Genomic DNA, 26,523 nt, shown 5'->3' with positions numbered 1-26,523 from the left:
AAAGCTTCAGGGGAACATCCGAGGTTTGTCCTCTGGGGACGGGTCACAACGGGAGCCAGGGCGGGAGCTGGAGGACAGGTGGCCATGGAAGGTCAGAGAGGCAGAGGACAGGGCTGATGGCAGGGACAGGGGAAGTGAGAGAGAGGGAGGAAGTGGGGACAGGAAGGTGAGCAGAGTCGGGTTACAGGGAAGAAGTCAACTGCAGACGAGGGGGCAGGGCCTGGGAGATGGAGTGAAAGGAGACCAGGTTTGGATGGGAGGAGAGAGGTCACAGGAGCACAGGGAGCAGAGGGCGAGGCTGGCAGGGTGACCAGGAGCAGCCTGGGACTAGCCAGGAAGAGGAGACAGATCTGGGGACCTCAGCAGCATCCTCTAGTGTCTCCACTGACTTTTAGGGGGGACCTTCTCTGAGCCCCAAAGGCACTGAGGGGGCTGGGGTCCTCAGAGAGGTGGCTCAGATACGAATCCTTCCCTGGGGGCTTCAGGGACAAGCCACGAGCCACAAGAGGCTGGAGAGGGGGCGGCCAAGTCTGCTAGGCACCCTGCCATGGAGATGGAGGGCTGAGACAGGACCAGCTGCTCCCGAGGAGATGTCAGGGAAAGAGGCTGGGTCGGGGAGGTGGAGGGCCGGGCCGCTCAAGGGGGGGACTTACAGGAAGGATTTCATGTCCAAGCCTCGGTTTCGAATCTGCCCCACCACGTGGTCCCAGCTGCCCGGGTTGGAGCGGCTGCGGCCGCCGGCCGCCCGGTACTTGGAGCCGGCCGAGGCGCCCTGCCGACTCTGGCCCCGGCCAGCGGTCCGGGGGTTGGAGCCCGGCGCCGAGGCCACGTGGGCCTGCAGCTGGCCCAGGCTCTGGCTGGTGGTGGGCTGGCTGGGCTGCCGGCCCCGCTGCTGCTGGCTCAGCGGCTGCTGCAGGCTCTGCTGCCGCATCAGGGTGCGGGGTCGCTGGCATTTCGGCTCTCCCGTGGAGCTGGGGATAGACTCAAGGGTAGTGGCCGTGGACAGGGTGGAGTCCTCGAAACTTGGGGCGGGTGGAGGAGAGGAGAGAAAGGAGAAGCAGATGAAGGGATCACAGTGGAGGAGAAAGGAGCCCAGGGCCAGGACTAGGAGGCCCCAGTGGAGGGCGCGCTCTGCCGGACCTCGCCACGCCTCCATCGGAGTTGTCGCCGCTGCCGTCGCCGCCACCACCTCACCCAGGAGGCCACAACCTCCTGCGCCCACCCTGAGGCCCCCAGGTCGGCCCTGCCCAACCCACCCTCTGGCCTTGGCTCAGGTAGTGCCCGAATACCTCCTGTCTGAGCCTGAGTGGGCCTCGGGGGCTGTGGAGGCTGCGTGGTGAAGGCGGTCCCGGGGCCCTGCGGCTGCCTGTTGTGTTGGAATGGGAGGGGGTGGAGGGAGCCGCTGCCACCCCCTCCCACTGCCTCACCGGGGGACCCCAGGAAAGTCTGCCTCTGTGTTCTGAGTACTACCGGCCTTTGGAGACACGAGGAAATCCAGGCCAGTGCAGAGCTGGCCTAGTAATTGCTTGGTGAGTGCGGGGGGAGTCAGCAATTCTTATGCTTTGTCCACACAGGCCGGGGAATGTTCTCAGGATCCCAGACCTCTGCCCTTGGGACAGGGCTGCCTCAGGATTCAGGCTCTGGTGGAGATCTTCACCCTCCTCCCAGAGTTCCCTGTTTCTGAGGTTCAGTGTCCTCTCCTGGTATCTTGGGAACGACTCCCAGTCAGAAGAGGGCACCCAGGAAAGGGGCTGATGAGGTGGGAGCTCCCGGAGCCACCTGTCTGACCACTTTGCCACAATTCTGATGGAAAACAGGGCGACTGTGCTGTCCTCTATGCAATTGCAAGGGGGCACCTGCCTCATGGGCCCGCCAGCATCTATGACAAATGCTGGGAACAGGGACGGGGCAGAGAGGAAACAGGACATGGCTGATCAGAGGCGCTGTGGGGTCAGAGAGACTGGGTTCAAATCCCATCTCTGCTGCTTCTTAACTGGGACTTTGGAAAGGTGAGTCCACCTCTCAGTTTCTTCATCTGTAAAGTGGGGGTAAAAAATAACCCCTGAGCTGCCTCCATCACCAGGTTGCCACGAGGACCTAAGGAGGTTGGGCCCAGGGATGTGTGGTATCGCTCAGTCTCCTCAAGCCAGTGGTAGTTACACATGTCCCAGGAGATAGAGGCAGAAGGAGTGGAGACCCCTGGCTTCCCCCAGACAACCTGCCTGCTTCATCCCCTGGCCAGAGATTTCAGTACAGGCAGGGCCAGGGCCTCAGAGGTCCCAACCTCTTCCTCCTCTGTCCCTTCCCTCTGTCTCCCAATCCAGTGGTCTAGGGCAGGCGTTGGCAAACTATAGCCTGTGGGCCAAATCCGGCCCACCACTTGTTTTTGTAAATAAAGTTTTATTGGAATGCAGCCACACAGTCATTAGTTTATATCCTGTCTATGGCTGCTTTGGGGCTACAAAGGCAGGGTTGAGTAGTCATAAAACAGACTATGTGACTTGTAAAGCCTAAATAGTTCCTATCTGGCCCTTTATAAAGAAAGCTTGCCAACTCCTGGTCTAGGGCTACAGGGCAGCTAGGTACCCCGGAGCTGCCCGAGGAAGGGGCCCCAGGGCCCTTGGAGCCGCTTTCACCACTGCAACCAGACCTCAGCTTTGCTCACACCCTGAGCCTACCTGGGAACCAAAGGACAACAGTTAGGCTGCCCCTGTGGGCTGAGAGAGAAAGAGAGAGAGAGGAGAGAGCAAAAGAAAGTCAGAGAATAGTAAAGAGAGAATGAAAGAAAGAAAGAGAGAGAGAGAAAAGCAAAACGTGGCTTAAGCTGGGGTCCTGGAGGGGGCAGCAGCCTTGCCGGGCTCGGGCCTGGAATAAGAGCTATCACCAGGAGCAAGTCCAGGCCTGGCCAGCCGAGTAGGCTCATAGCTCCCTGGGGGCAGGCGAGGCAGGGGGAGGACAGCACTTATGCGGCCGCCGCCTCCTTGCTGACCTCAATTTGGTTTCCTATCACATCCAAAATTAGTCCAATTTACAATCTCTCAGTCACAGGAAACTAAAATTGGTTCCTCCAGGCCTGGAGCCAGTGGATGGCATGGAGGTCTCAGCCGGCCTGAAGTCTGTGGCTGGGGCAGCTTGGGGCAGGCGGGGCGCTGGGCCTGGATCTCTGAGGGGGTGTGGGGCTTCCCTCTGGGTCCCTCCTGAGGCTCCATGTCAAGGGAGGAATCGGCCTGTGTTCCCTCAGGCCAAGAGGCAAATGAGGTCTCAGCACGGTGGCTCTCAGTGGTCCCAATGGTGGGAACCACGGGCCTTCTGAAAAGACCCAGGAGGGCCCTGAATTGAGACAGCAGGACAGCCCAACAGCTAAGAAGGGGTCAGGGCTGTCAGCCTTCTAAGTGAGAGGCTGCTCCATTAGCTGGGAACGAGGCAGCTCTAAAAGCTGAAAATGGAACCTACGTCCCAATGGGTGAGAATGGTCATAGTTCAAAGGATTTAGAGCCTGGAAGAGCTCAGCTGCGGGGAAATGGAAGGTTCTAAAAAGGTTCTAAAAGCCAAGATGAGAATAAAGGTGCCCCATGGCGGGGAGGGGGGAACATACCATCTGCTGAGAACAGGGGCTTAACCCTACAGCCGTAGCCCAAGAGAGGGACCAAATGTCTGCTTGGCAAGCTCAGATAGCTATTAAAAAGGAAACACTTCTATCTGATGTCCAGACCACCCTCCTCAGAGAAGAGAAGCTAGCTGGGGTTCAACAACCCAACCTCTAAGAATACACAATCCCAGCAGCTGACAGTGGGACAGCTCGTTGACCAAGACTGGGACAGCCAGTGGGGATGGCTGGGTGAGGATGAATCAATGGGGACAGCCCGGCTGCTCACGGTGGGCCTGCGTAACAGATGGTGTTATGGTGCAAGCAAGACTGGGAGAAGCCAATGGAGGCACCTGATGGTCAAAAATGGAATGGCTCAACCTCTGGGTCTAGAGCCATCTGCTGGCTGTAAGATGTAAGGCCCGGTGGCAGATGAGTGGCATAAAACACAGGCTGAGGGTGGGCCAGCTCCCCAAGGATGGGATGGTCCAATGGCTGAACAACCACGGGCCTGCTGCCCACGGAGGGGTGACCTGACAGCTGAGATGGGGCAGCCAATCAAAGAGGATGGGATGACCCAAGGACTGAAATGAAGCTGCCCTGAGGGCAGAAAATGGAATGACCTGGTCACTGGCAAAGAAAGAGACTGATGGGGGCAGCAGCCGGAGGCTGAGGTGCGACACTGCATGGCTCTTGGTCGTGCCCGATGGCAAGGACGATGGGAGTCTCGTGAAGGGATGAAATGAGCCAGGGGCCGAGGACGGCACCTCTGGGGGCAGCAGCGGGCATGCCAGGGGTCCCGCTGTCCACCCTGGCGGGGGCAGGCCTGAGCTCTTGGCTCCGGCGGCCATGGGGCCATCACTCACTTGGACAAGTTGAGCTTCCCTGCGGCCAGGTGGCTCTGCACCGTCCGCCAGCGGCCTCTCCCAGCCTTGCCACCGCTGCCCGGCTCGCTGGGGGCAGCCCCGCCGCTTCTCAAGGCGTCCTCTCCGGGTGGCGGCACCGGCGCCGGCTTCTCCCCCAGCCGGCCTTCCCGCTCCACCGCCAGCCCCGCCGCGGCGGCCACTTTGGCGCCCGACAGGAGAGTGCCACTGGAGGCACGCACGAGGCAGCCGGGCCAGAGGGGCACCGGGGGTGGCGGTGGGGGAGAGAGGGCAGGCCACACGTGGGGGTCGGGGGGTGGAAGAGGAGGAAAAACAATGACAGATAAAAGGAAGAAAGAGACAGTGAGAGAGGAGGAGGAGAGAGACAGACGGACAAGAGACAGACAGAGAGAGAGAGAGAGACATCAGCATGGCAAATGGGTTAACAGCGGAGCCTGCAGAGAGGAGAGAGGGGGACCGGGCGGGCTATGGGGTCAGAGAACAACGCACCACGACAACGGAGGGGGGGCCCCTCCCCACCGCCTGGGGCAGGGGCGGCGGGGGTGGGGGGAGGGCAGCCACCTCCAACTCTATCCCACAGGACAACGAAGGGTTAACGACGGAGGAAGAGCGGGCTGTCCAGGCCAGGAGGCCCCAAGGCAGGGAGAGAGAGAAAGCCATGTTAGTCAGAGAGTTCACCACCACTATCACCTCTATCACCGCCACCACCGCCACGACCACCGACCACCGACCACCACCACCGAGCAGCCAGGGCAGGAGCGCACAGCAGGGAGGAAAAAGCGAGCCACACCAGAGGGAGGGACCAAAACGGGCAACCCCATCCTGACTGCACAGAGGGGGGTGGGACCAGCTGGGGGGCCGGGTGTGGCTGTGGAGGGGGCTCTTCTGCAAGGCTGGCCCTGGGGGAGGGGACCGGAGAAGGGCAGGCAGGCGAGGGGGGGCAGGAGGGGTTGCTCGTCTCCATGGTCAGCCTGCCCATGGGGTGCATGGGTGGGGAAGTGAGGGGAGAGGAGCAGGAGAAGTGAGGGGCCGGGAGGGAGAAGGAGGGCGTGCGCGGATACTCGGTACACATGATCAAACCAGTAAAGTCACTCACTTGAGGGACAGTCGTGGGTCGCCATAAGGGGCGTAGGGTGAAATGTTTAGAATAAACTCCTTGGGAGGGTAGGAACTCCATTTCTGTTGCACTGTGCTCTCATTGTTATTCCAAAAGTCTCTGTCTAGATCGCTGGAGGGGCAGAGAGAGAGGGGAGAAAACAGGAAGATACAAGAAGAAACAAGAACTTCAAGTCCTGTGGGGGCAGAGGGGTGGGGGCCCCGGGGGCGGGGCACGTGGAGGGCAGGGCAGGCCGGCTCCTGCGGGAGGAAGAGAGGCCGGCGGTGAGGCAGCCGGCCGGCACACGCACACGCACACCCACACGCACACACTCCAGGGCCCGGAGAGGCCACGCAGAGAGGAGGCGAGCCGCAGGCAGGCAGACGGGAGCCTCGCACCCAGGAAGCTGGTGGGAGAGAGAAAGATGGTGAGAGAGGAGAGGAGGGGAGAGGGGGCCAGGACAAGGCCATGGGTGAGATGGCGTGGGGAGTGGGAGGAGGAGAGGGTGGTGGTTTCCGGCTGGAAAGAGCTGAAAGGTAGGTCAGCTTGCTGGGCCCCACCTCTCCCGGCCTCAGTCTCCCTGCTTGTCAAACCTGAAGGTTGGCTGTACCCGCTAAGCCGTCAGCTCTCCCACAGAGGGGTGGAGGCCCCAGTTCTGGAAGACCCGAGGTTCTCCTCTCTTCCATCACCTCCACTGAACTGTTCCTGGGGCAGGCCCAGCTCCCTGCTTGTCTTTTTCCTCCTCCCGTTGGCCTGAGGTCCCCCAGCCTCCTCTGCTGTCTCCCCCCTTCAAAAAAGGCTGGGATGTAGCCTTCCCATAAGATTAGCAGGATCTCAGTTGAACTAGACACCCCCTCCACTCATTGTAAACGTGGTGGTTGGGTCACCCCCCAGAAAAGGAAAGCATCTCCAGGCCTCTGACCTTGCTGAGGGTGTGACCAGGGTCACCAGAGGCCCTTCAGGTCCTCTGTTCTGGGGCCTGTGTGGAGGCACAGGTCTGCCCTTCTCTTGGGGGGGACGATGGGCAGACTCTGCCCTGGGCCCTTGGCATGTATCTGGCCTGCTGGCTGGGGCAGCCTCTCTCTGTGCCCCATCCCTTTCCAAGGTGGAGCTGCTGGGTCTGGAAGGACCCTCTGCCCCAGTCTCTCCATCCTCTCCTGCTCTGTGACATGTCCTACCAAAGTAGCAGATATGCTGGAAGCACAGAGAATGTGGGGATTTCCATGGGAGGCGGGTGGCAGAAGACTCAGCTGTTAGAAGGCATGGCCTGGAAAGCCTGGCAGCTGAGGACAAGGGGCTCCACCAGCTTGTCAGGCTCCTGGGACCCCTAGAAGCAGGCATAAGAGCACAGGGAAAGAAGAGACAGCTCCCAGGCCAAAGGAACATTCCAGAAGAGAGCCATGCCTGAGCCCTCAGGAATGCATCTAGGGAAAAGGGGCTCCAGGGAGGAGTGTTGAGGGTGGGCCGCGTGTGCTGAGGCTGTGCCACCGCTCAAGGCCAAGGTGAGGACTCTGTGGGGCGAAGGGCACGGTGAGGGAAACAGCCCCCTGATGACTGAGCAAACATGTTCTTAGGGTACCTGCTTCTCTCCCCCTAAGAGTTTGACCTTGACCTTGGTTCTCAACCTCAGACTCAAGAACAAAGAAGAGAAAAACAGAGAGGCTGAGCTGCCAGCACAGGCCCAGAGGAGATGGTGGCCCCGGCCTGAGGATGGACATGGCCTCCTTGGGCCTCCCTGGTGTGGACAGAGTCTCTGTCTGTCCAGAATGCACCCTGTAAATGTCTCAAAGAGGACTCGGTGCACAGGGTTCAAAGCCCTGAGCCAGCTCACAGGGGCAGTGGGGACTAGGGATGGGAGGCAGGACAGGCCCTCAGTAGTGGGAGGCCTCTCCCTGGGGAGGCTCCTTCTACAGAAGACCCTATTCCCACCAGAGACATCCTTTGGTCCCCTTCCCCCAGTGTAACGGATAGATGGAGCAGCTGGAAGGCCTCCCTCCTGTTGCCCCCTCCAGGTCTCCAAAAACGAGGGCCATCCAACCCTAGGTCCTAGAGAGAAAGATCCACCCAGGGTCATCGTTGCCTGGCTGGTCTCCCATCCTGTGTTCCAAGGAGCTCCAGGGCCCCTCAGGTGGTCTGCTGCGGTACCAGGAAAGAGGATCTTTAATTAAACAAGTTTGCAAAACACTGGTTCCTTTACTGCAGGACTTCTCAGAGCCTTTACTGGGCCAATGAATATCAGTATTTCCAAGGATATATGGTGTGCAGTGTTTCCCAAATTTCGTTGGTCATGGAACCCTTGATTCATGAAATAACTATTAATCATTTATGGGGCACGAGTGCTCTGAGGAACACAGTTTGGGAAGCACGGCAGAAGAATGCAGCGTCCCAGAATCCTTGACAAGACGACCCCTTTGGAGGAAGGCCTAAGCCCCTGTGGAGACTGTGCAGTGGGTAAGCCACTTCACTGGCTTTTTGGCGGTGGCAAGAGACAAAGGCCTAGGAACCTGGGGGCATGAAGATGTGAAAGGTGGCTTCCTTCCCCTGGGGCAGAGGGTCTGCAGCTAAGCAGCGTTGGGAGGCAGAGGCTGCAGGGCCACAGAAATGTGGGGGACAGCCCACTGTTGCCCCCATCTTGTCTTAGAGAGCCCTCACGGGCACTGTCCCAGCCTGCAGAGCCAGCTGCCCACTCTGCTGTCCGCCCTCTCCTCTTGTTGGGAATCCCGCCTCCTCTCCTGGGCCCTGTCCAGGACCATCCAGGACACGCATACCCCTATCCAGGAAGGTTACGGTCACCTGGCAGAGACAGGCCCTCTGGCCCAGACCATGGCTGCAAACTCAGTGAGAGGCCTGGCCTGGAGGCGGCACAGGGGCTGGGCTGGGCTGGGCTGGGCTGGCCCTGCGCTGCCCCCACGCGGTCCCTCCACCTTCAGAAAGCTGGGGCCTGGGCTCTGCAACAGCCCCTGAGACCTGCCAGCTTTCAGCTTTGAAGACTGGAGAGTGGGCAAGCAAATCCAGCTTCAAAGGCTCCCAGCGGCCTCCTTCCCAGCCTCGTCCCCACCCGCAACCTCGGCCTGGCCCACCCCTCCACTTACCCACCCCCCACAGACACACACCCGCAGCTACTGTGAGGGCTCCAAACAGGGTCAGAGCAAGAGATGAAAAAAGAGGAGGGGGCCAAGGAGGGGCAGGAAGGGAGCCCTCAGGAGCAGGGAGAGGAAGAAGGGAAGTAGGAAGAGAAGAAGGGAGAAAGATAGACCAGGGGAGGGGCGTGGGCTGGGCATTGGGGCCTTAGGTAACGAAGGAAGGAAGGGCTGGGGGAGGCTCTGCTTCGGGCAGGGCCTCTTGGCTGGCAGGCTCGGCCCTGGCGGGCTAAGATGGAGGAGCGCCCAGCCCTACCTCGGCCTGACAGCCTCCAGTGAAGCCTGCGCTCAGCAGAGAGGGAGGGGCCATGGCCATTGGCCAGAGGGCACAGAACCCTCGAGAGAGCGCCCCCCATTCCCAGAGCCCCCTGCCAGGTGGGGCAGGGAGGCTTCCCCTGGTATCTCCCAGCAACGCTCAGAAATTGGCTGGCCAAGGTGGTCTGCAGTGGAAGGCAGATCTGCCTACTTGAAGGGGGCTCTCCGAGCAAAACGGGGCAACTGGGGCTAGTCAGAGGCCACAAGACATGCAATGGGGACCCGGGGTGACAGGGAGGGAAGTCTCTCTCCTGATCACTCCACTTCCTCTGAGTGGCCCAGACCAGGGTCTGCCCCCACTTCCAGGTCACCCTCAGAACATTTTGGTGGGGTCTCAGAAAAGAGCATGAGCCCCCTGGAGAGGGGCTCTCCAGCCCAGGGGCTGGGGGAGAAGATTAGAAGTACAGGGGAGCGGGGAGGGGGTTGGAGACTGCGTATGTGACATGCAGGTTGGATGGAGGAACCAGGAATTGGGGGGGAGGGGGGAGGCAGACAGTGCTGGGAGTGAGAGCAGCCAGAAAATGGGGGTGTGGGCCCTGGAACATTGTGAGGGTCTGTGGGCCACAGGGAGGAAATGTGGAGCCCCAGAGCTACCCCGAGGTGCTGGGAGTGTGTGTGGGGAGAGACAGCATGGCCCCGGGATGTGAAGGGGAACTGGCTGTGTGTGTGGCCAGATCTGGGGAGGAGAGGGGCTCTTCCCACTTGGGCGGCCTGTGGGCCCCCACCCCCAACTCAAAGCCTGGCACCTACTTGATGGCCTTCTTCTCACTGCGCCCACGCCCTGAGTCTGGTGTGCCCACGGTCTCCAAGGAGTTCTTGTAGCGTTTGCCCTGTGGAGACAGCACAGGGTCACTCCTGGGAGACAGGGCTGCACCCTCCCTGCCTCCCCAGAGTGGGGCCCCGGCCGGAGGGGTGTACACTGGAGCCCAGCCTTGGCAACAAGGTCTGGGGCCAACCTGTGAGGATGTCACCACTGTGGGGTGCCAGCCCTACCGATACCTGCTCCCTGGTTGGCAGCTCCTGGGCCCCACTGGGCTCTGGATCTGCCCCACCCCGTTGACCTGCCCCTCATCCCTGACCCCCAGGGATGGGGCCCCTCCTGTCCACCTGTCTCCTGGGGCTCTGGCCCAGCTCCCAGAAACACATCTCCCTCTGCCATGGGCAGACAGCTCTCAGGAGCCTGGCCACGTCACAGTGGCCACGTCACCGCCCCCAGATGGTGGGGGTGGCATCCTGCAGGGCAAGATTGGCAGCAGCCAGTGACACGAGTGGCGGGGGTGGAGAGAGGGCCCCTTGCCCAGTCCTGCCCAGAGCTGTGTCCATCACTGTCTGGGGGCTCCCTGGGGTCCTCCTGCTCTGGGGCTAGGAGGTAGGGCCAGGCCTGAGCATTCTCCTTTGCAGGAAGGGAGGCTGCCCACTGACTCTGAGGCTGAGGGCAGCCTGGGCCAGCCCCCCAGAGTTCCTCACACCAGCATGAGTGGGGGAAGGGGCAGGGCAGGACAGGGTGGGCACGCCAGGCCAGGTCCCCTGGCTAGGGGAAGAGCCCCGGCTGCAGAGGCAACTGGGCCTGCTGCCGGGAAGGTGAGCACCATTCACCTTCTCGGTTTGGGTTTCTAAATTTAGCTTATGCAGAGCCCGGCACCATTAACATTCCTGGCTACCACCAAGCATCCTCACGCACACCCATGGGCCACGCCCAAGGCTGATGCAGGCGGTGCGGGGCTGGGGCTGCCCCCACAGCCCATTCTCCCACTGGGCACTGGCTTGCCCCTACCCAGCCCAGTGGGGACAGGCAGACAGACAGACAGACAGACACACACACACACACGTTTCCCCAACAGCCGTCATGTGCACCAACGCCACAGCCACAACAGTCAATTATTCTATTCTCCCTAAAGCAAAATAAAAGCCGCACAGCCACGTTCCCCGATGCTCCTGCCAGCTGCAGCCCCTTCGCAGCACGAGAGACGCGTGTTTAGGGAGAACGGCAGCGGGGCTCCCTGGAGGGGTTTGGAGGGGGTGGAGGGCACTCATTCCACCTCCACTGCCCCTACCACTCAGAGGCACCAGGCTCTTGGTCCCAGCTGTGCCCCATGTTCCCCGGGTCACCCTGGTGAAGTCCCTTGCCCTCTCTGGCCTCCTTTCTGAAATGGTGTGGTGTCACGGGATGAGCCCCAGGTCCCTCATCCTTCAAGGCTCTCATTAGAGACACTATCCTCTCCTTTCTTACTTCAGCTCCCACCCCCAGGAACGTAGTCAGAAATGGCAGGGACTGTCTGGTTTGACTTTGTGTGGAACCTGGTACCCAGCAGTTCTCAAAAACCATCCACTGCAAGCGCCCCTCTGGTGCCCCACCCACCCTGGGGTCCGAGCCCTGGGCTGTTGCCTCTGAACCAGACCTTGAAGAGTTAAAAAACAGAGCCCTCTCTCAGCTGCATCTCTGATCCCTCCCATCGCTACCCAGAAGTTCAAATCCCCAACAATTCCCAGTTCTGACTGGGAAGATCAGGGGCCTGGAGCCCCTCCATGGTGGCCAAGGGCCCTTCTTGGACAGGACCCTCAGGCAGGAGCCCCACTCTAACTGTTCTCCAGCACTTCAGGCAGTGGGGCAAGGAGGGCCCCCATCGCCACCCCTCACCCCCTCTCCTCTTTCTTCCTAGTCTTGGTCAGCTGCCCCTTCCCCAAGACTGGGCCCCTAGTTCACCCAGGGCATTCTGGAAGTGTCTGCCAGCCCTTCTTCCTTCCACAGCTCAGAGAGCCTTCCCCTCTGGCTGCCACGATCACTCTGCAGCAGGCGCTGGGGTGCTATAGGGGCAGGGACCAGGGCAGGACTTGATTTGGGGGGCAGGGGAAAGTTAAGGGGGCAATGATAGGAACCCCAGGGGGGGTCCAGGAGACAGGTGGCTCCAAATCCCACCAGCCTGCTCATCAGGGAGGGGGCTGGCCAGGCTGATCTGGAAAAAGCCAGCTGGAGATTAAAGAAGTTATTAATGTTTGGAAATGGGATCTGGGCTGTCAGGTGTCATGTCACTGCTGCAAGGAGAGAACTGTGCAGGGGGGATTTTAAAGCCCCTTCCGTGGAGCACGGAGACAGCTCTGGCAGAAAGCTCCCTGGCTTCTGAAACCTGGGGCGTGGGGGAGGGGTGGTGGCAGGGTTGTGGGGCTGGGCAAAGCAACGTTCTATCAGCAGCTCAGGGGAGCAAGTAGAGAGGGACAGACTGTGGTCTGGACCCCTGGGGAAGTTCCTGGCTGGAGGTTGGGAGGAGGGGCTGGGGCCAGGAAGACTCTGCACCTCTCAGCTGCTCAAGGCACTTCCTGCACTGACGGCCCCCCACCTGCTACAAAAGCTGTCATCTTTAAACTCCTGTCCCCAGGTGAGTGGGGGTGGGGGTGAGGCTTTCACCACACACACACACACACACTGCAGCACTTACCAGGGGAGGCCAGGACAGTGGGGCAGACATAAGCATCAGCTCACACGGGGATCTGATGAGATGATCCACATCCCACCAGGCAAGGGCCAACAGACACACACACACTGCACCAATACCCTCAAAGTCCACACACTCAGCACAAAAGACCCCCTATTCAAGATCACCAGCAGCGCCTGCTCATACAACCCTCCCCTGCCTTCAAATACAGATAGACAGCCTAACAGGGCCTGCAGCAAGACACACAGGGCTGCAGTGCATGCTCAGCCACTCCCACAGCCTCTGAGGACACTCGTGCACACAGGCACGTGGCCAAGCCCCCTCTCCACCGCCCCTGAAATTCTGAGACAGACACAGACACAGGAGATCCGGGAACAATGCAGGACAGCCAGGCTGGCTCCACACACCTGTGCGTAAGGAGCGGGCCTGGGTCCCGCACACACTAGCACACACTCACACACGCACGTGGGGCAGAGCTGGCCTTCTCGGTGGCTCCTCCCCAGGGGAAGGAGCTGCCTGAAGCTTAACATCCCAGGATGGAGTGTCACGTTCCCAATTCCTGAGTTTGCTTTTCTCGAAGGAGGCATGCTGGGTTATGGGCTTTTTGGGTGCTCCCCAGAGGCATGTGTCCCCTGTATGGTAAAACCCCCACCATACAAGCCCGCCCCCCCCCCCTTGTCCTGAAGGCCCTCTGTGGCTGGGCAGGGAGAAGAATGGAGCTCAATCTCGGGGATGGAAGGTGCCTGCCAGGGACCCTTCACCACCTAACCCTGGGGAAGGCCCCACGCCCGGGACACCTCCAGGCCCACTTTTGGGGGTGCCCCTGAAAGTCCCCACCGCTCTTCTGGGCTGGGGCAGCAGGACGGGGTAAGGGAGGGCTTCGTGGAGCTGCGGGCTGCGGGTGGGGCGGGCAGCTCAGCTCGGGTCCTCCTCCCCGCGCCCTCAGGTGACGAATGTCCCTCCTGATGGTCTCGTTACTTATTAATGGCCTAATCCTGCTCTTTAATTCCCCAGCCCTCGTTAAAAATGAAAAGAAGCCGTTTGTGCTTGTACAAACCCGGAGAACCAGGATGGATGTGTGGGCGCTGGGGGTGGGGCGGGGTGGGCGGCGCCTCCTCATTGGCCGGGAGGCCGGGCTCGGCCACGCCCAGCCCTGGGGGGAGAGCGGGCGGAGGGGAGGGGGCGCGCGGCGCTGGGTTTGCGGGGGCTCGGATTCCGTGTCTGCGCGTGTGTGCCTGCGGTTCTTTCTGCAGGAGGTGGGGCGTGTGTGCGTGTAGTTGCAAGCGTGCGAATGCCTGTGGGACCCACGTCTGTCCACCAATGTGTCCCTAGGGGTGTGCCTCTGGGCACGCACAGACATAGGGGGCCAACACCGAGGCAAATACAGTGCGTGCATGAGTGCGGTGTGAATTTCCACAGAAGCGTGCCTCACTATGTGGGCAGGTGGGTCATCTGCCCGGCGCCCTCGAGAGCGGTCACGAGCCTGTAATTGTGGGGGGCAGAGTGCAGGGCCAGGCCCGGCCCCGGGGGCCCTCAGGAGCCTCACCAGTTTGCGCTGACACCAGTGGCAGAGGCCGCAGAGGACGACAGTGACGCTAAGGCTGATGGTGATGATGGCAGAGACCAGCAGGACATCGCGGGTGGGTGCCCCTGGGGAGGACACGCACAGGTCAGACCTTCATTGGCTAGGGCCAGCCACCCTTCTTGAGCCCAGAGCCCCGGCAGAACAACCTCCCTACCCTTCCATCTGGCCCCCAGCTCTGGCTTGCTGGCTGACCTTGGGAACTCTCTTCCCTTCTCCTCCCTCAGTTTTCTCATCTGTAAAATGGGGGAATTGTGCAGGTTGCTGTTTCTCCCAGTCCATCCCTGAATGGGCCCTGTATGAGTCCATGGGATCCGCACCATCCTCCAAACTTGACACCCTCAAGGGGAGAGGCCAAGTGTGCCCCTAGCCCAGCCAGGCCTCAGCGGGCCCTTCGAGTCCCTCTAAAAGAGCCACTGCTTCTGCACAGCCTTCCTGTCCAGCATTCTTCCAGCCGCATCCCCTCCACACACATACTCTGAGCCAGTACTCCAGTCAAATTTGCCCAAAGGGTTACTATTATTCCTACAGTCCCTCTGAGCACATCTGCCCCATGGGCACCAACAGACCCTCTTGAGTGTCTGGCCAAGACTCAACAGCCACTTGTGTCATCAGAGAGGGGATCTCTGAAACCCACTGACCAGCCCTTGCTCCCTTTAGCTCAGCTGTCCTGGGGCAGGATGTCCACTCAGCTGTCCTCTGCACACCTTGCCCTACCACCCCTTAGCCCCTGAGCTCGCCTGTAGTCCTCCCATCCCATCAGCTCCGGCCTCACCTACATGGTTTACAATGTTCTAAATGCTCACAGCAGCAACCCCACAGTTTCCATTCCAAGAGCTCTGGGTCCTGTACCTTGGTGGATCTGTCCTGGGAGGAAAACCCCAGGTGTCTGTGCAAATCCTGCCACTGGCTAGCTGTGTGGCTTTGGACGAGTCACATAACGACTCAGTTTCCTCCCCCTGTAAAAGTGGATTAAACCTCCTCCCTCCCTTCTCACAGGTGGTTGTAAACAGGAGCCCAAGCCAGACATAAGGAAGGCAACACTTGACCAACAATGATCATGTGGGGGAGTGAGTCAGGAGAGAACGGCGTGGATCCCGCACGCTCTGTAAATATGTGTGCATCGGATGCATCCTGAAGTCAAGGAGCCACTGTTTGTTTACAGAAGAGCCTGCGTGGGCTTTTCAGTGCCAGTGATGGCGGTAATTAAGAGTTGACAATATCTGTCTGGTCCTGGTTCCTGCGGTTTTAGCTTCTGCGATCCCCATCTCTCTTGCTCTGCCGCGGGGCCTCACGGAGGAGGGCTCAGCGGTCAGCCCCAGCTCTCAGGGCCCCTGGGCTCCCTCCCACCACCACTCCAGCGCCCTGGGCAGCTGGTTTGCTATCTGCTTTCCCTAGAATCGCTGGGGCCCCAGCTCTCCCTCCCAACTTCCTGAGCCTCCCAGCTCCAGGAAACGGCCCCCCTCGCCCGGCCCCCACCTGTCCACCTACCAGGCCTGCTAAGTTTCCTCCTGTCCTGAGTTCACAGCCTCGGCCGCCAGGAAGCTCCTGCACCCAGTTCACTGTCAACCTCAGGGTCCACAGCACCCAGACCTGGCCAACCTACAGACACCAAGGAACTGGTCCTGCCCCTCCCTCCCCGGGGCAGAGGAGCACAGCTCTGCAAGGCTGGAGGGGCCACATTTGCCAAAGTTCCCAGGCCAAATGGGAGGCCTCTATCTTTAACCTCCAGGCTTCCGAGGGAGAGGGGGACAAGAAGAGGGGGCAGAGTGATGGCCAAAATACCACAGGGCACACCACCAGGGCCCCAAGACTCAGGCCTCTGGTCAAGAGATGGGCGATGTGCCTCCCAGGAAGGGGGCCTGCACTTCCTCCAGGGCTCCCACAAGAAGTGCCCTGGCCTGCTGGAAGGGTCTGGGGGTGCTGTGAGGCTTGGGAAAGCAGGCGATCCACACCTTCCTTTGTTGAACTCACTTCTAAATAAAGTACATTCCATTCTTGGGCCGAGCTTTCTTCAACCGCTATCTTTTGAGCATCTATCATGAGGGACAGGGGACAGGCACAAATTATTTCTTAGCATGTCGGGTGCCCCAGAACCAGCGAGCGGCAGGACACCCAGCCTGGGGCTCCCGACTCCAAAATACCCAAGAAAAGACCCAAGTGTGAGTACAGCCTCTGCCTCTGAATAGCTGTGTGGCCTTGGACAAGTGTCTTAACTATTCAGTGTCTCCATTTTCTCCTTTATAAAGTGAAGATAATAATGAGTCACCCCATGGGGTTGTTGTTAGCACTCAATAGACAGACATGATTATTAGGGCTGTTGGTGTTAGTTTGCTCTCAGGAGTAAACAGAGGGCTCTGAGCACAAATGAAGAGGTGACTGCTGGACTAGGGAGCTATCTGGGAAGGCTTCCCTGAAGAGGTGATATTTGGAAGATGGGGGTGAGGAGAGGGTAGGACATTCTGGGCAGAGGGAAGCTGGCTCCCCGGGCAAGAGTAAAGGCAAGGAGGGGGAAGAAGGGTCAGGTATGTTGTTTGAGGAGCTGGACTAGGTTATGGGAGATGTAGGGCCTGGGAATGAGAGTAAGGCCTAATAGGGAAGAGGCTTATCTATCAGACTGAGGGTCTTGTTGTGTTCTGTAGGCCATGGAAGGTTTTTGAGGAGGGTAGGGGCAGTATCAGAGAGGGTGTTAGGGTTGTGATCTGGTAGCTGTGGGAGGGGGCCAGTTGGAGGTCCAGGTGGGTTCCTCTGCCCTGGTACCCTCTCCATGTGCCCTCTCCCCCATGCACCTCTTAGCAACGGGGCAATTCTCCAAGGGGTCACCTCCCCTGAGCAAACTCCTCTTTGCCAAACAAGGTTCTTCTCAAAAACTTCTCCTCAATCCCTGCTGTAGGCTGGAGAGCCCCTGAGGACGGGGCCTGTCAATCCCAGAAGCCAGTGCTCACACTCTGAACGGTCTCTAGAGACCCAGGGAATGCCCATCTTTAGCTATTATCATTCTGTGGGCATGCAGAATGAGCACTGGGCTTGGAGTCTAGGAGAACTAGGCTGAGGCCCTATTTTGGCCACTAACCAGCTGTATGGCTGTGGGCAAGGCTTGCAACCTCTTGGACGTCAGTGCCTTCAACTGTGGAAGAGCTGACCATTCCCTGCTCTGAAGAAGAGCAGATGTTCTAGGTGTTCCACATGAAGTAACAACTTAGTCCTCACAACAACAACTGAGGTAAGCATTACGAATGTCCCCATTTTACAGATGGGGAAAACTAGGAATAGAGGGGTCAAGTACCTTGTCCAAGGTCATTCAGCTAGTAGGTGGTGAAGCCAGGGTTCAAACCCAGGCAGTCTGGCTCACAGTCTACACTCTTTATGTGCTCTTTGGAACCCCTAGGGTTCCCAGGAATTTCTCAGGGGCTACAGAGATGGATGCTGAATAGATGAGGCTGTGGTCCTCAAGTCCTCCTCAACCAAAGCATCATTTCTCTGTTTCACATCTTGGGCTTTTGCAGAAAATTCCATTTGAAGAAAGGGATGTGCGGCTAAGGAAAGTGGAACCCCCTGGGATTGGTGACCCTGGGACCCCCTGCAGCATGGGTAGATGCTATCATCCTCCAGGCAGCTGACCCCTCCTCCCCAAGATCCCCCAGGCTCCCCAGCATCCCTCGGACAGCCCTTGAAGCCAGGATGACACAAACACTTGCCATTGCAAATTGCACTGGTGCCATGAACAAGTGACATGATGGCCTCGGCCAGCACGTCATGCTGCCATCCAGGGGTACCAGCACGTTCTCGTCTGCCAGCCAGAGGGGAACCATTCCCGGAGCTTGCAGTCACTGTGTCTCGGGCTGGAAGGGACCTCGGAAGTCATGGAGTCAGGGCCCATCAATGCGCAACCCCCCTGGGCAGCCCTGTTGGTGACAGGAAGCTGCTTCTGCAGGAGGCAGGCCCTCCACGAACAGGCATCGTTAGGGAGGGCTGCTGTGCCTTGCCCTGGGCTGGATCTTTCTCCCTAGAATGTTCCCCCTGGTCCTAAGCTTGCCCTCTGGGGCTGCCGGGAACAAGTTGGCTCCCTCTGCCACATGACAGGCCTCCAAATCCTTGTTGACAGCTCTCATGTCCCCTCCCAGTCTTCTCCAGGCAAAGCCGCCCGGCCCTTCTAACCCTTCCTCTGATGACATACATGGTTTCAAGTCCCCTTAGCGTCAGCATATTAACACTGGGGAAAGAAAATATTGCAGCTCTAGTCGGCCTTCTGACAGAGCTGAGTTCCACGACCTATCCTTGGGCAGAGGAGACATCCTGGGCCCCAGCGGGGGAGACACAGACAAGGGCAGACACATGACATTGGGAGACCTGGGAGCTAGGGTGATCCGGGAACGAGGAGACCCAGGCCACCTGGCTCCCATCCCAGGGGGTCCTGGGAGTGAGGTGTGGGCTCTGACATGTCGCTGCCCCTCTGCCCAGGCCTGTGGCAGGCATGTCAGCTGATTAAAGAGCCCAGGATTAATGATGGCCCAGCGGAGTCCTGTGGGCAGAGCCTGTGCTTCTGATCACACCACCCCTCCACCTGCAAAGAGCTCCCGGGATAAAGCCTGTGTGCCCGGGGGCCAGCCCACCTCTGAGGGTGGACAAGATACCCACACACAGTCGTCTCTTCTAGGATGTTAGCTCCTTGAGGTCAGGGCTCGCTCTCGGGCTCACCACTGTCTTCCCAGCACCAAGGACAGAGCCGGGCATATAGCAGGTGCTAGATAAATGCTTGTTGAAAGAATGGGTGAGAAGGAATCCTAGCCTCTACGAATAATCATAATAATAGAGGCTACCACTATTAAGCAGCTACTGCATACCGGACTACAGGGTCCACTAAGGCAGGGGCTGTATCTGCTTTGCTCATTCTGGTATTCTCTGTGACAGGCTGACACACAGGAGGGGCTCAGTAAATATTCGATGAATGTTCAATGCTTGCATATGTTATCTCACTTGTCTCCCAAACAAGATGGGAGAGAAGAGATGGGAGTGGCTGCATGACAGAGTTTGAGAGCCTCTCTCTTTTACACACACACACACACACGCACAGACACACGCACACCCCAGGACCACTGCCTTCTTCCTCCATGCCCATCTTTGCCTGACAATTCTTGATTTTTCTTGACCCAGATGAAAAGCACCTCCTCCAGGAAGCCTTCCATAATCTCCCCAGTGGGAATTAATGTCTCCTGCCTCTGAGCTCCCATCACACTGTGCCTGCACCCTTCTTTTAGGAGGCAGTGATTAAGTGCCAGGGCTCTGGAGCCAGGCTTTCCAGGCTTAAATTCTGACTCTTATTCTTCTAAGCTGTGTGACCTAATTTCTGCGTGCCTTGGTTTCCCCATCTATAAACCGGGGCTAATAATGGTACAGGCCTCATAAAACTACTGTGAGGTTTAAAGGAATTAGCGCATATAATACGCTTAGCGCAGTGGCTGACAGAATAAGAGGCAATAAATGCTGGCTATTATCCTGGCATCACCACATTGCGCCCTGTATTAGAGACATCTGGGACATGGAGTTGGCACTCAACGAGTGTTGAATGAAATACTGAACTAGATACACATCGAGTTTTCCCCACAGGACAGCAGAAGTCATGCCTTACTCAATTCTGTGCACCCCCAATCCTGCTCCAGGAACTGCCCCAAGGCTTGACCAAGAGTAAGCACCAGTGAACGCCTACGGCAAGGAACGGGGAGGGCGGAGACATGGGGGTGTTAGGGGGAGGGGGTGACAGCTGGAAGCCAGGCTGGGCTTCAGGTGTGAACTGCAGACCTCACCCCGTCCCTTGCCAGGGTTCTGCCCCCACTCCCAACTCCTTCTCATCTCCTCAGCAAGCCATGATTTATGGATGAGCAAAATCAGACAGGGCCGCTGGCTGCTGAGATGCCCTGGGGAGCTGCCGGAGAGAGAAGGGACTTCTGAGGGCAAGCGCACCAGCTGCCCAGGGGGGAATGGGAGGGGAGCCAGAGCGGGAGGAGGTACACACACACAGGCCACAGACACGGACACTCATGGCTCACACACACACTGCACGGAGATTCACCCCTTGCACGGACACCTGTGCTCACACTCACACACACACGCACAGACACCCACGCATGCAAAAAAACACACACAAGCCACAGAGACTCACCTCTTGCACAGATACCCGCGCTCACACACACACACACACACATGCACATACACCCATGGCCATCGCCCGGAGCAGATGCCCAGCCCACTCTGCCGTCCACGAGGTCTAGGCATTCATGCACTTCCTCTGGCCTGGAATTCTCTCCCTCTGCCCATTATTCATCTACTCAAATTCTGTCTGTCCCTGGAGGCAGAGCAGCAGGACAGGAAGTAGACTTAGAGGCAAATGACCTGGATTCAAGTCCCACCCCTGCCTCTGGCCAGTGACCCTGGGCAAGCCCATCCTGGGCCTCAGTGCTTTACCTTCAAATGATGATCATAACCCCTGACCTCCCCTGCTGGCATCCTGTCAGAACCAAATAATAGCTAACATTAACTGTGCATGCACCGTTTGTGGCAGACGCTGTGCCCGGAAGATTATATGCACCATCTCATGGGGTCCCCACAACCTTGTACCATTATTTTCACTTCACAGAGGAAGAAAGGGGCATGGAGAATTAAGGCAACTTGAGCCTGTCCTTTACCACAGCTGCAGCCGCCTCCCTCTGAGCCGAGGGATGGGTCAGCATTCTGGAATGTGCTATACTGCATGCCCGAGCCACACCTAACTTTTCTCCTTCCTTCCAGAAGGGCAACCTCTTGCACACATGACGCTTTGCATAAGCTGTTCCCTCTGCCTGGAATGCCCTTCCTTCTACTGTCTACCCACAAGATTCCCTCTCACATTTCTTTCTGCTTCTCCTGTAACTGCAGCATTGCTTCACTGTAGGTTAGTCATTTGCACTCTCTATGTCTTTCCCCCCGCTGGGAGCACCTGGAGGACTGAGATCCCAGATCACTCATCTCTGTAGCCCAAAGTCTGGCACATAGGAGAGGCTGGATAAGTAAGTGCATGAAATTATTCAAGGCCCCAGGGAAGTCCACCTCTTGCAGAAAGGCCTCCCTGATGACAAGCACTCACAGCAGTCTCTTCCTTCTCCAAATGTGAATTAACTGACCCTCTGTCTAATCCCCTTTTCTTGGGGGTAGGCCGGTCCCCCAAGCAGGGCCAATGGGGTGAGATCCTGTTTCCCCATTGCTCGGGGTTTCTCGCAGCCCATAGGCCAGAACACGATACCGAGAAGCTGTTGGACACGCTGGTAATCTCTGCGCATAGGCTCTTTCCCTTAGAATTCACTTGCTCTTTCACACTCAGATTTCACACTCCCCGTATCCAACCCTTCCCAAGTTGTCCCATCACCCCCACACCCTCCCAATCTAGCCTGCTCTCCTCTTTTGGGCACCCCCAGATCCCAGGGTCTGGCTCTCCTTACCAAGTGCCTTTAATCACAGTAACTAAGCAATGCTCAACATTGAATCATGTTCACAGCCCTCAGCACCCCTCTGAAGATAAACACTCTTAAGCTCATTTTACAAAGAAGGAAACTGAGGCTCAGCAGGGTTAAATACTCGCCCAAGAGCACACAGCAGAAGAGAGGTAAAGCCAGGATTGGACCTCAAACCCTGTAGCTCTCACTCTTGTTTCACACCACCCCCACCCCCGGTGTGGGCGGAGCCTTGAAACAAGTGGCTCCGAGGACAGAGGCAAGAAAAGAAAGAAACCAAGTGAAACCAAAATAAGGAGCAGCCAGGGAAAGGGCTGCCACTTCCCCAAGAGTTTTACCAAAGAGAGCCAAACCCGCATTACTCCAAGCACGTCAGAGACCCCTCTCCCACGCACAGCTTTCTGGGAGCTCCTTCATCCCTCCACTGGCCCAGCTCTTGGCCTCAGTAAATCACCTTCATTAGCTAGAGGTTCAATCCACCTAAAGGTCTCAGAACAGGTTGGAGGGTGGGTGCCTGGGGCTGGACAGAGTAGGAGCAGGAAGAGGAGGTGGGTGGGCTGCCCGAGCACATGCCCAGGGCCCTATCTCTGGTGCTGACTAGGGTGCAACCACTATTCCAGAGATAAAGCGAGTGATGTTGGGGGTGGTTGGGGCTACCTCTGCCAGCGTGTTCCCATTCTGATCCCGCCTCCTCCCACCTGATTCTGCACCAGGACGTACCATGCCCCAGCACCTCCCCCCATCCTTTGGCGGCTGCAGGATGACGTTCAAGGCGGAAAGCAGTGAAAGCTGGAGTCACAGGTTTCCATAGGAGGCACCCCTCCACGTGCATGCTGAGCAGATGGAAATGGGGGAAAGTGGGAGGGTATTTACAAGTGCAGAGCCTACCAGCCACAGGGCGATTTAGATACGGGGAGGGGGGACATTTTTGGTGCCTATCCCACCTCCCTTCCTCCTCCTGACACTACATTCACAAAAAAGCCAGAAAAAGGCAGAGTTGGGGAAAAAGCAACAGAAAACCTATGAGCTAAACTCTGAACCCCAGACAGCCAGGCAAAGCTCCAAGCCTCCTGTCATGCTCCATGTTCTGCCCTCTCTCCACTCTAAAACTACCCCCTCCAGGCCACCCACCTTGGGAATAGGCAGCTCATCCCTTGCAATAGGAAACAGAAAAGAGACGGGTGGATAGAAGGAAAAAATAAAAAGGAGGAAACAGAGCCAGGCACTCAGTTCCCAGGAAAGTTGGGCCTTGGCCCAGCCCCATGCCCTCGGACAGTCTCTCTGAGTGTCCTTCAGAAGGCCGCCTGGAGGCGCCCACAACCCCTCTGGCCTCAACCCGGGGCAGGAACAAGGGTGGCAAAAGAGGAGGCCCGAGGGGAATTGTTTTGGAAAGTTATGTGTAGCTCAAAATAGGGGCTTAGCACGAGCAAGCCTCCTCAACCTTGACTGTAATAAAAACAGATAATGCGTGAGTGAGCTAGGAGAGAGTGCTGGCAGGGCCGCAGAGGCCGGCTGGATGCAGACGGTTTAGAATTCAGGGGAGATGCCAAGTGAGTAAACAGCGAATGAAGGATTATCCGGATGGGCCAGGAGCCATTCCAGCAAGAAATTGGACGGGGACATGTCAGGATCCACAAGCACTCCGACTCCTCATCAGGGAGTGGGGCCTGGTGAGCCTTCTCTACCTCTGCTGTCTCTTCCAGCAGAGACATGGCCTTTGTAATAATGGCTCACATTTGTTCAGTGCAGAACAGTTTACAAAGTATTCCAGAGTTTACCAAGGGTTTCAAATCCATTGTTGTATTTAATGGAGGCGAAGGAAGTACTTTCTGCTTAGTGATCCCCTCCCCTCACCACAGCCACCCCCCACCTCCCACAATTCCTGGCTTAGGGAAGTCTGCTGCACCTGGCTTCAGTCTTCAGCCTCAAAGGAGGGGGAGGGGGAGACAGGCCATCTGCAGACCCCAGAGAGCTGCCGAGTACAGAAGTCACCAGAGTCAAAGCCATTCGGGATGGACAGGGCCAGGTGCCGGCTCTGAGCAGGAAGCCCAGGCTGAAAGGTGTCCAGCCAGGATTTAGCCCAGAACCTGCCACCCTCCCCACCCACCCTGATCCCGAAGCTGATGAGCCGCCTGGGCAGCCATGAAAACGATCACGTCTGTCACAGCAGCAGGAGCCCAGGAAAGGAGGAGCTCAGAGGGAGGGCCTCTTCTCCAGGAGTGTGGAGCGGGGGCAGGATCAGGGACGTGTGATGATTAAGTGCAGGCCTTGACCACCAGTTACTCCTATGAATAATGCATTGTTGTGCCTTGGCCTAAATCAGCATCTTATTGTTATTAATAATACACGGCTGCAAAGAAGCTGGGGTTGGAATGGTGAGCTATATTTTATTCGAAGATCTCAGAGCACTTAAGAGTTCCTCATGCTGATGACTCAACTCTACTTCCCCAAGTCACAGGCTTCCTTACAGGCTAGGGCACCTGTCCTGCTCTGACACCCTCCTACCTGAGGCCTGCAGCCATGAAAGCAACAGGAACTAGGAATATTCCATCCTGGGATTCAGATTCTTGACCTGGGCTTTTGAGGGGGACAGGGGGTGCACTTAATCTTTGCCAGCTCAAGGGCTCTCAGACATGCAACATAATGTGAAGCTGCTCTCAGAGATGCTTAGGAAGAAGGGAGATTACTGGGAATCCAGGTGTGAGAGAGATGGATGGAGACCACTGGGGATCTGAATCCGGTTCTGCCACCCAGTGTCACTGTGGCTGTGTGACCTTAGGCAACTAACTCAACTCTCAGTCCTAAGTCTCCTCGTTAGAAATAGGGTGTCTGAGATTCCCTCTCGGAGGTGCCATTCTACCATACTCTGGGGTATCATTTGCACCAAAAATAGGAGGGAGCCACTGAGCGCGCCGCCCTGAACTCTGTCCATGGTGCTGAAACCGCGATCAGCCCGCCGCCTCTGTCCTTGGTTCTGAAACAGGACTCAGTGCGCTCTCCTTTAGGCCGCCCTGTGCATTGACTCCGCCGAGCGGGATCCAAGCCACCGGAACCTTTTTCAGGGACTGCAGCGTAGTGGTCCCACCTTCCTCTGCCAATTCCACCCTGATCAGCCCCGAGCTGAAGCCAGGACAGCGACTAGCTGACCTCAAGAGTCCTCTTTCTCTGGTGAGGGCCTCAGATGCCAAGCAACCCAGTCAGCAGCCCGACTTGGGACAAAAAGAGCCTCCCCGCTAATGTAAGTGCCACATCCCAACCCCTCAAAGTGAGCCCGCTGTACTGCCTCCTGGCGGCTGGCGCGGGTACTGCGCTCAGAGCAGGAACACAGAAGGTCCCCAGCAGTGGTGCTGGGCGGGTGGGGAAGGAGCGGCAGACGGTCCGCCCCCGCCGCCCCCTCACCTCTCCCGGGGCAATCTGGCGCTCTGAGCTTGCAGCGCTGCCCAACACCCGCACGCTCCAGGCTGTCCGACTGTGTTCCCGCCGCCTTGGGGCGCCATGCTGCCGCTTCACAGCAAAGACGCAACCCTGGTGGCCGGACTGACTAGGCGAAACTTCCTGCTCCCTCCTCCAAGGTGGGTGGAGTAGACCTGTTTAAACAAACGCAACCTTTCCTCGTGCTGCGGGGCCTTTCCTATTAAGATGAACACAAAGGCCTGTAATACACCTCCCCCAGGACAGAGGCTCCCTACCTCACACCCACCCAAATAAATTTGCCCACAGCCTCTCCATAAGAAAAAGTGGGGGTCGGCGGAGAAGGCCACAGCTGCAGCCCACTCCTATTCCCCTACTCCACAGGTGGGGGCTCTCTGAGAAGCAGATCTGCCTGGTCTTTCCAGGGACTGCTTGGTATTAGCCTCACTGCGGGTAGAAATTCCCCTCCTTCCAAAAACAAACAGCAAAACAAATAAAACCACCCGAAGACAACACCCAAAATCATAGCTTCTCTGGATCCAAGCGGGCAGTAAAGATGATAGCCTTTAATTAAAGTAGATATAGCTAATATCTTTTTATTGAGCAATTACTAGACGCCAAGCACTGCGCTTAGAGCCCAGCAAACATTATCTTATTTAGCCTTACAACCCCCTCGGGAGGAAGCATGATCAGCATCCTACAGATGAGGAAAGTGGGGTTCAGAGAAGTGAGGTGACCACTCGGGGTGGTGCAGCTGGCGAGTGTTGAGGCTGGCATGGGAAACCACATCTATGTGCCCTTAATCTTGCAGCTCGGCTGGATCCACATCACCATCTTTCAATGTTCTGGAAGCCTCACTGCCCCTTAGGTGTTTCCAAGACCAACCCACCCCTCCATCACCCTCGAGTCTCTGCTGAGAGCCACATGGAGGAAGCCAGTAACACCTCACACTCTCACATCACTTTACAGCCTGCAAAGTGCTTTTATAGTCACTGTCTGATTCAACCCTCATGATACTGAGGCCCTCTTCTGATTTTACAAGAGAGAGAACTAGGGCTCAAAGGGATAAGTCGCTTGCCCCAATTCACACAGTGAGTAGTGGAGCCAGAACTCAGATGAAGATGGTGGGACTCTCAGCCAAGTGCTCTCTCCCCACATCCACAAGGCTAGGGTTTTGGGGGCAAGCCAGGGAGGGGGTCCTAAGGGCCTTCATCTCCTGAGGGGCTTCCTGAGGCCCTGACCTGGGCTGTTTCCCTCTTCCTGCTTCCTAGGGGCTGTCAGTTGGCTCAGCTCTAACTTGGAGTCCGGGAGTCTCATTCTAAATGAATTTTATTTTCCCAGGCAATTACTTCCTGCTAATTAGGAGGCAAGGCTGCCAGTCCCTGGGCCCTGGGCTGACCCCTTTTCTCAACTCACAGGGGTGGGAGGTTTTTGAGGTACTGTGTAGCAGCACCAGCCACAGAAACTGCCTGGGTCGGTCGCCTGAAGGAGGCCAGAAAACTTTTGAGGGCAGGGGGGCTGGTGGAGGAGTAAGGAGCCCCAAGGAGCTGGAAGCAGGGAGGTGGGGTGAGGGTGACTTTGAAGTGGGAGACAG

The 26,523-nt window shown here is 57.8% G+C and overlaps 1 protein-coding gene across 4 annotated transcripts in view; it reads right to left on the bottom strand.

Annotated features, from left to right (window-relative positions):
- SYT7 (synaptotagmin 7) overlaps positions 1–26,523 on the bottom strand; it is a 58,781-nt gene that overhangs the window by 20,555 nt on the left and 11,703 nt on the right. Inside the window, exons 2-6 of one of the 4 annotated variants that reach the window (XM_058526713.1) lie at positions 13,999–14,102; positions 9,772–9,851; positions 5,567–5,698; positions 4,453–4,677; positions 654–1,022 (exon numbers count right to left, since the gene is read on the bottom strand). In XM_058526713.1, coding sequence (XP_058382696.1) covers positions 654–1,022; positions 4,453–4,677; positions 5,567–5,698; positions 9,772–9,851; positions 13,999–14,102 — 910 coding nt within the window. The remainder of the gene's footprint in view (positions 1–653; positions 1,023–4,452; positions 4,678–5,566; positions 5,699–9,771; positions 9,852–13,998; positions 14,103–26,523) is intronic. The other 3 variants (XM_058526710.1, XM_058526711.1, XM_058526712.1) reach the window with 3 other exon arrangements.

Source organism: Diceros bicornis, chromosome 31 (assembly GCF_020826845.1).
Source record: "Diceros bicornis minor isolate mBicDic1 chromosome 31, mDicBic1.mat.cur, whole genome shotgun sequence".
NCBI classification, from domain to species: Eukaryota; Metazoa; Chordata; class Mammalia; order Perissodactyla; family Rhinocerotidae; genus Diceros; species Diceros bicornis.
Note: the sequence above shows the minus strand (reverse complement) of the source record. Positions and strands in the feature narration are given on the sequence as shown.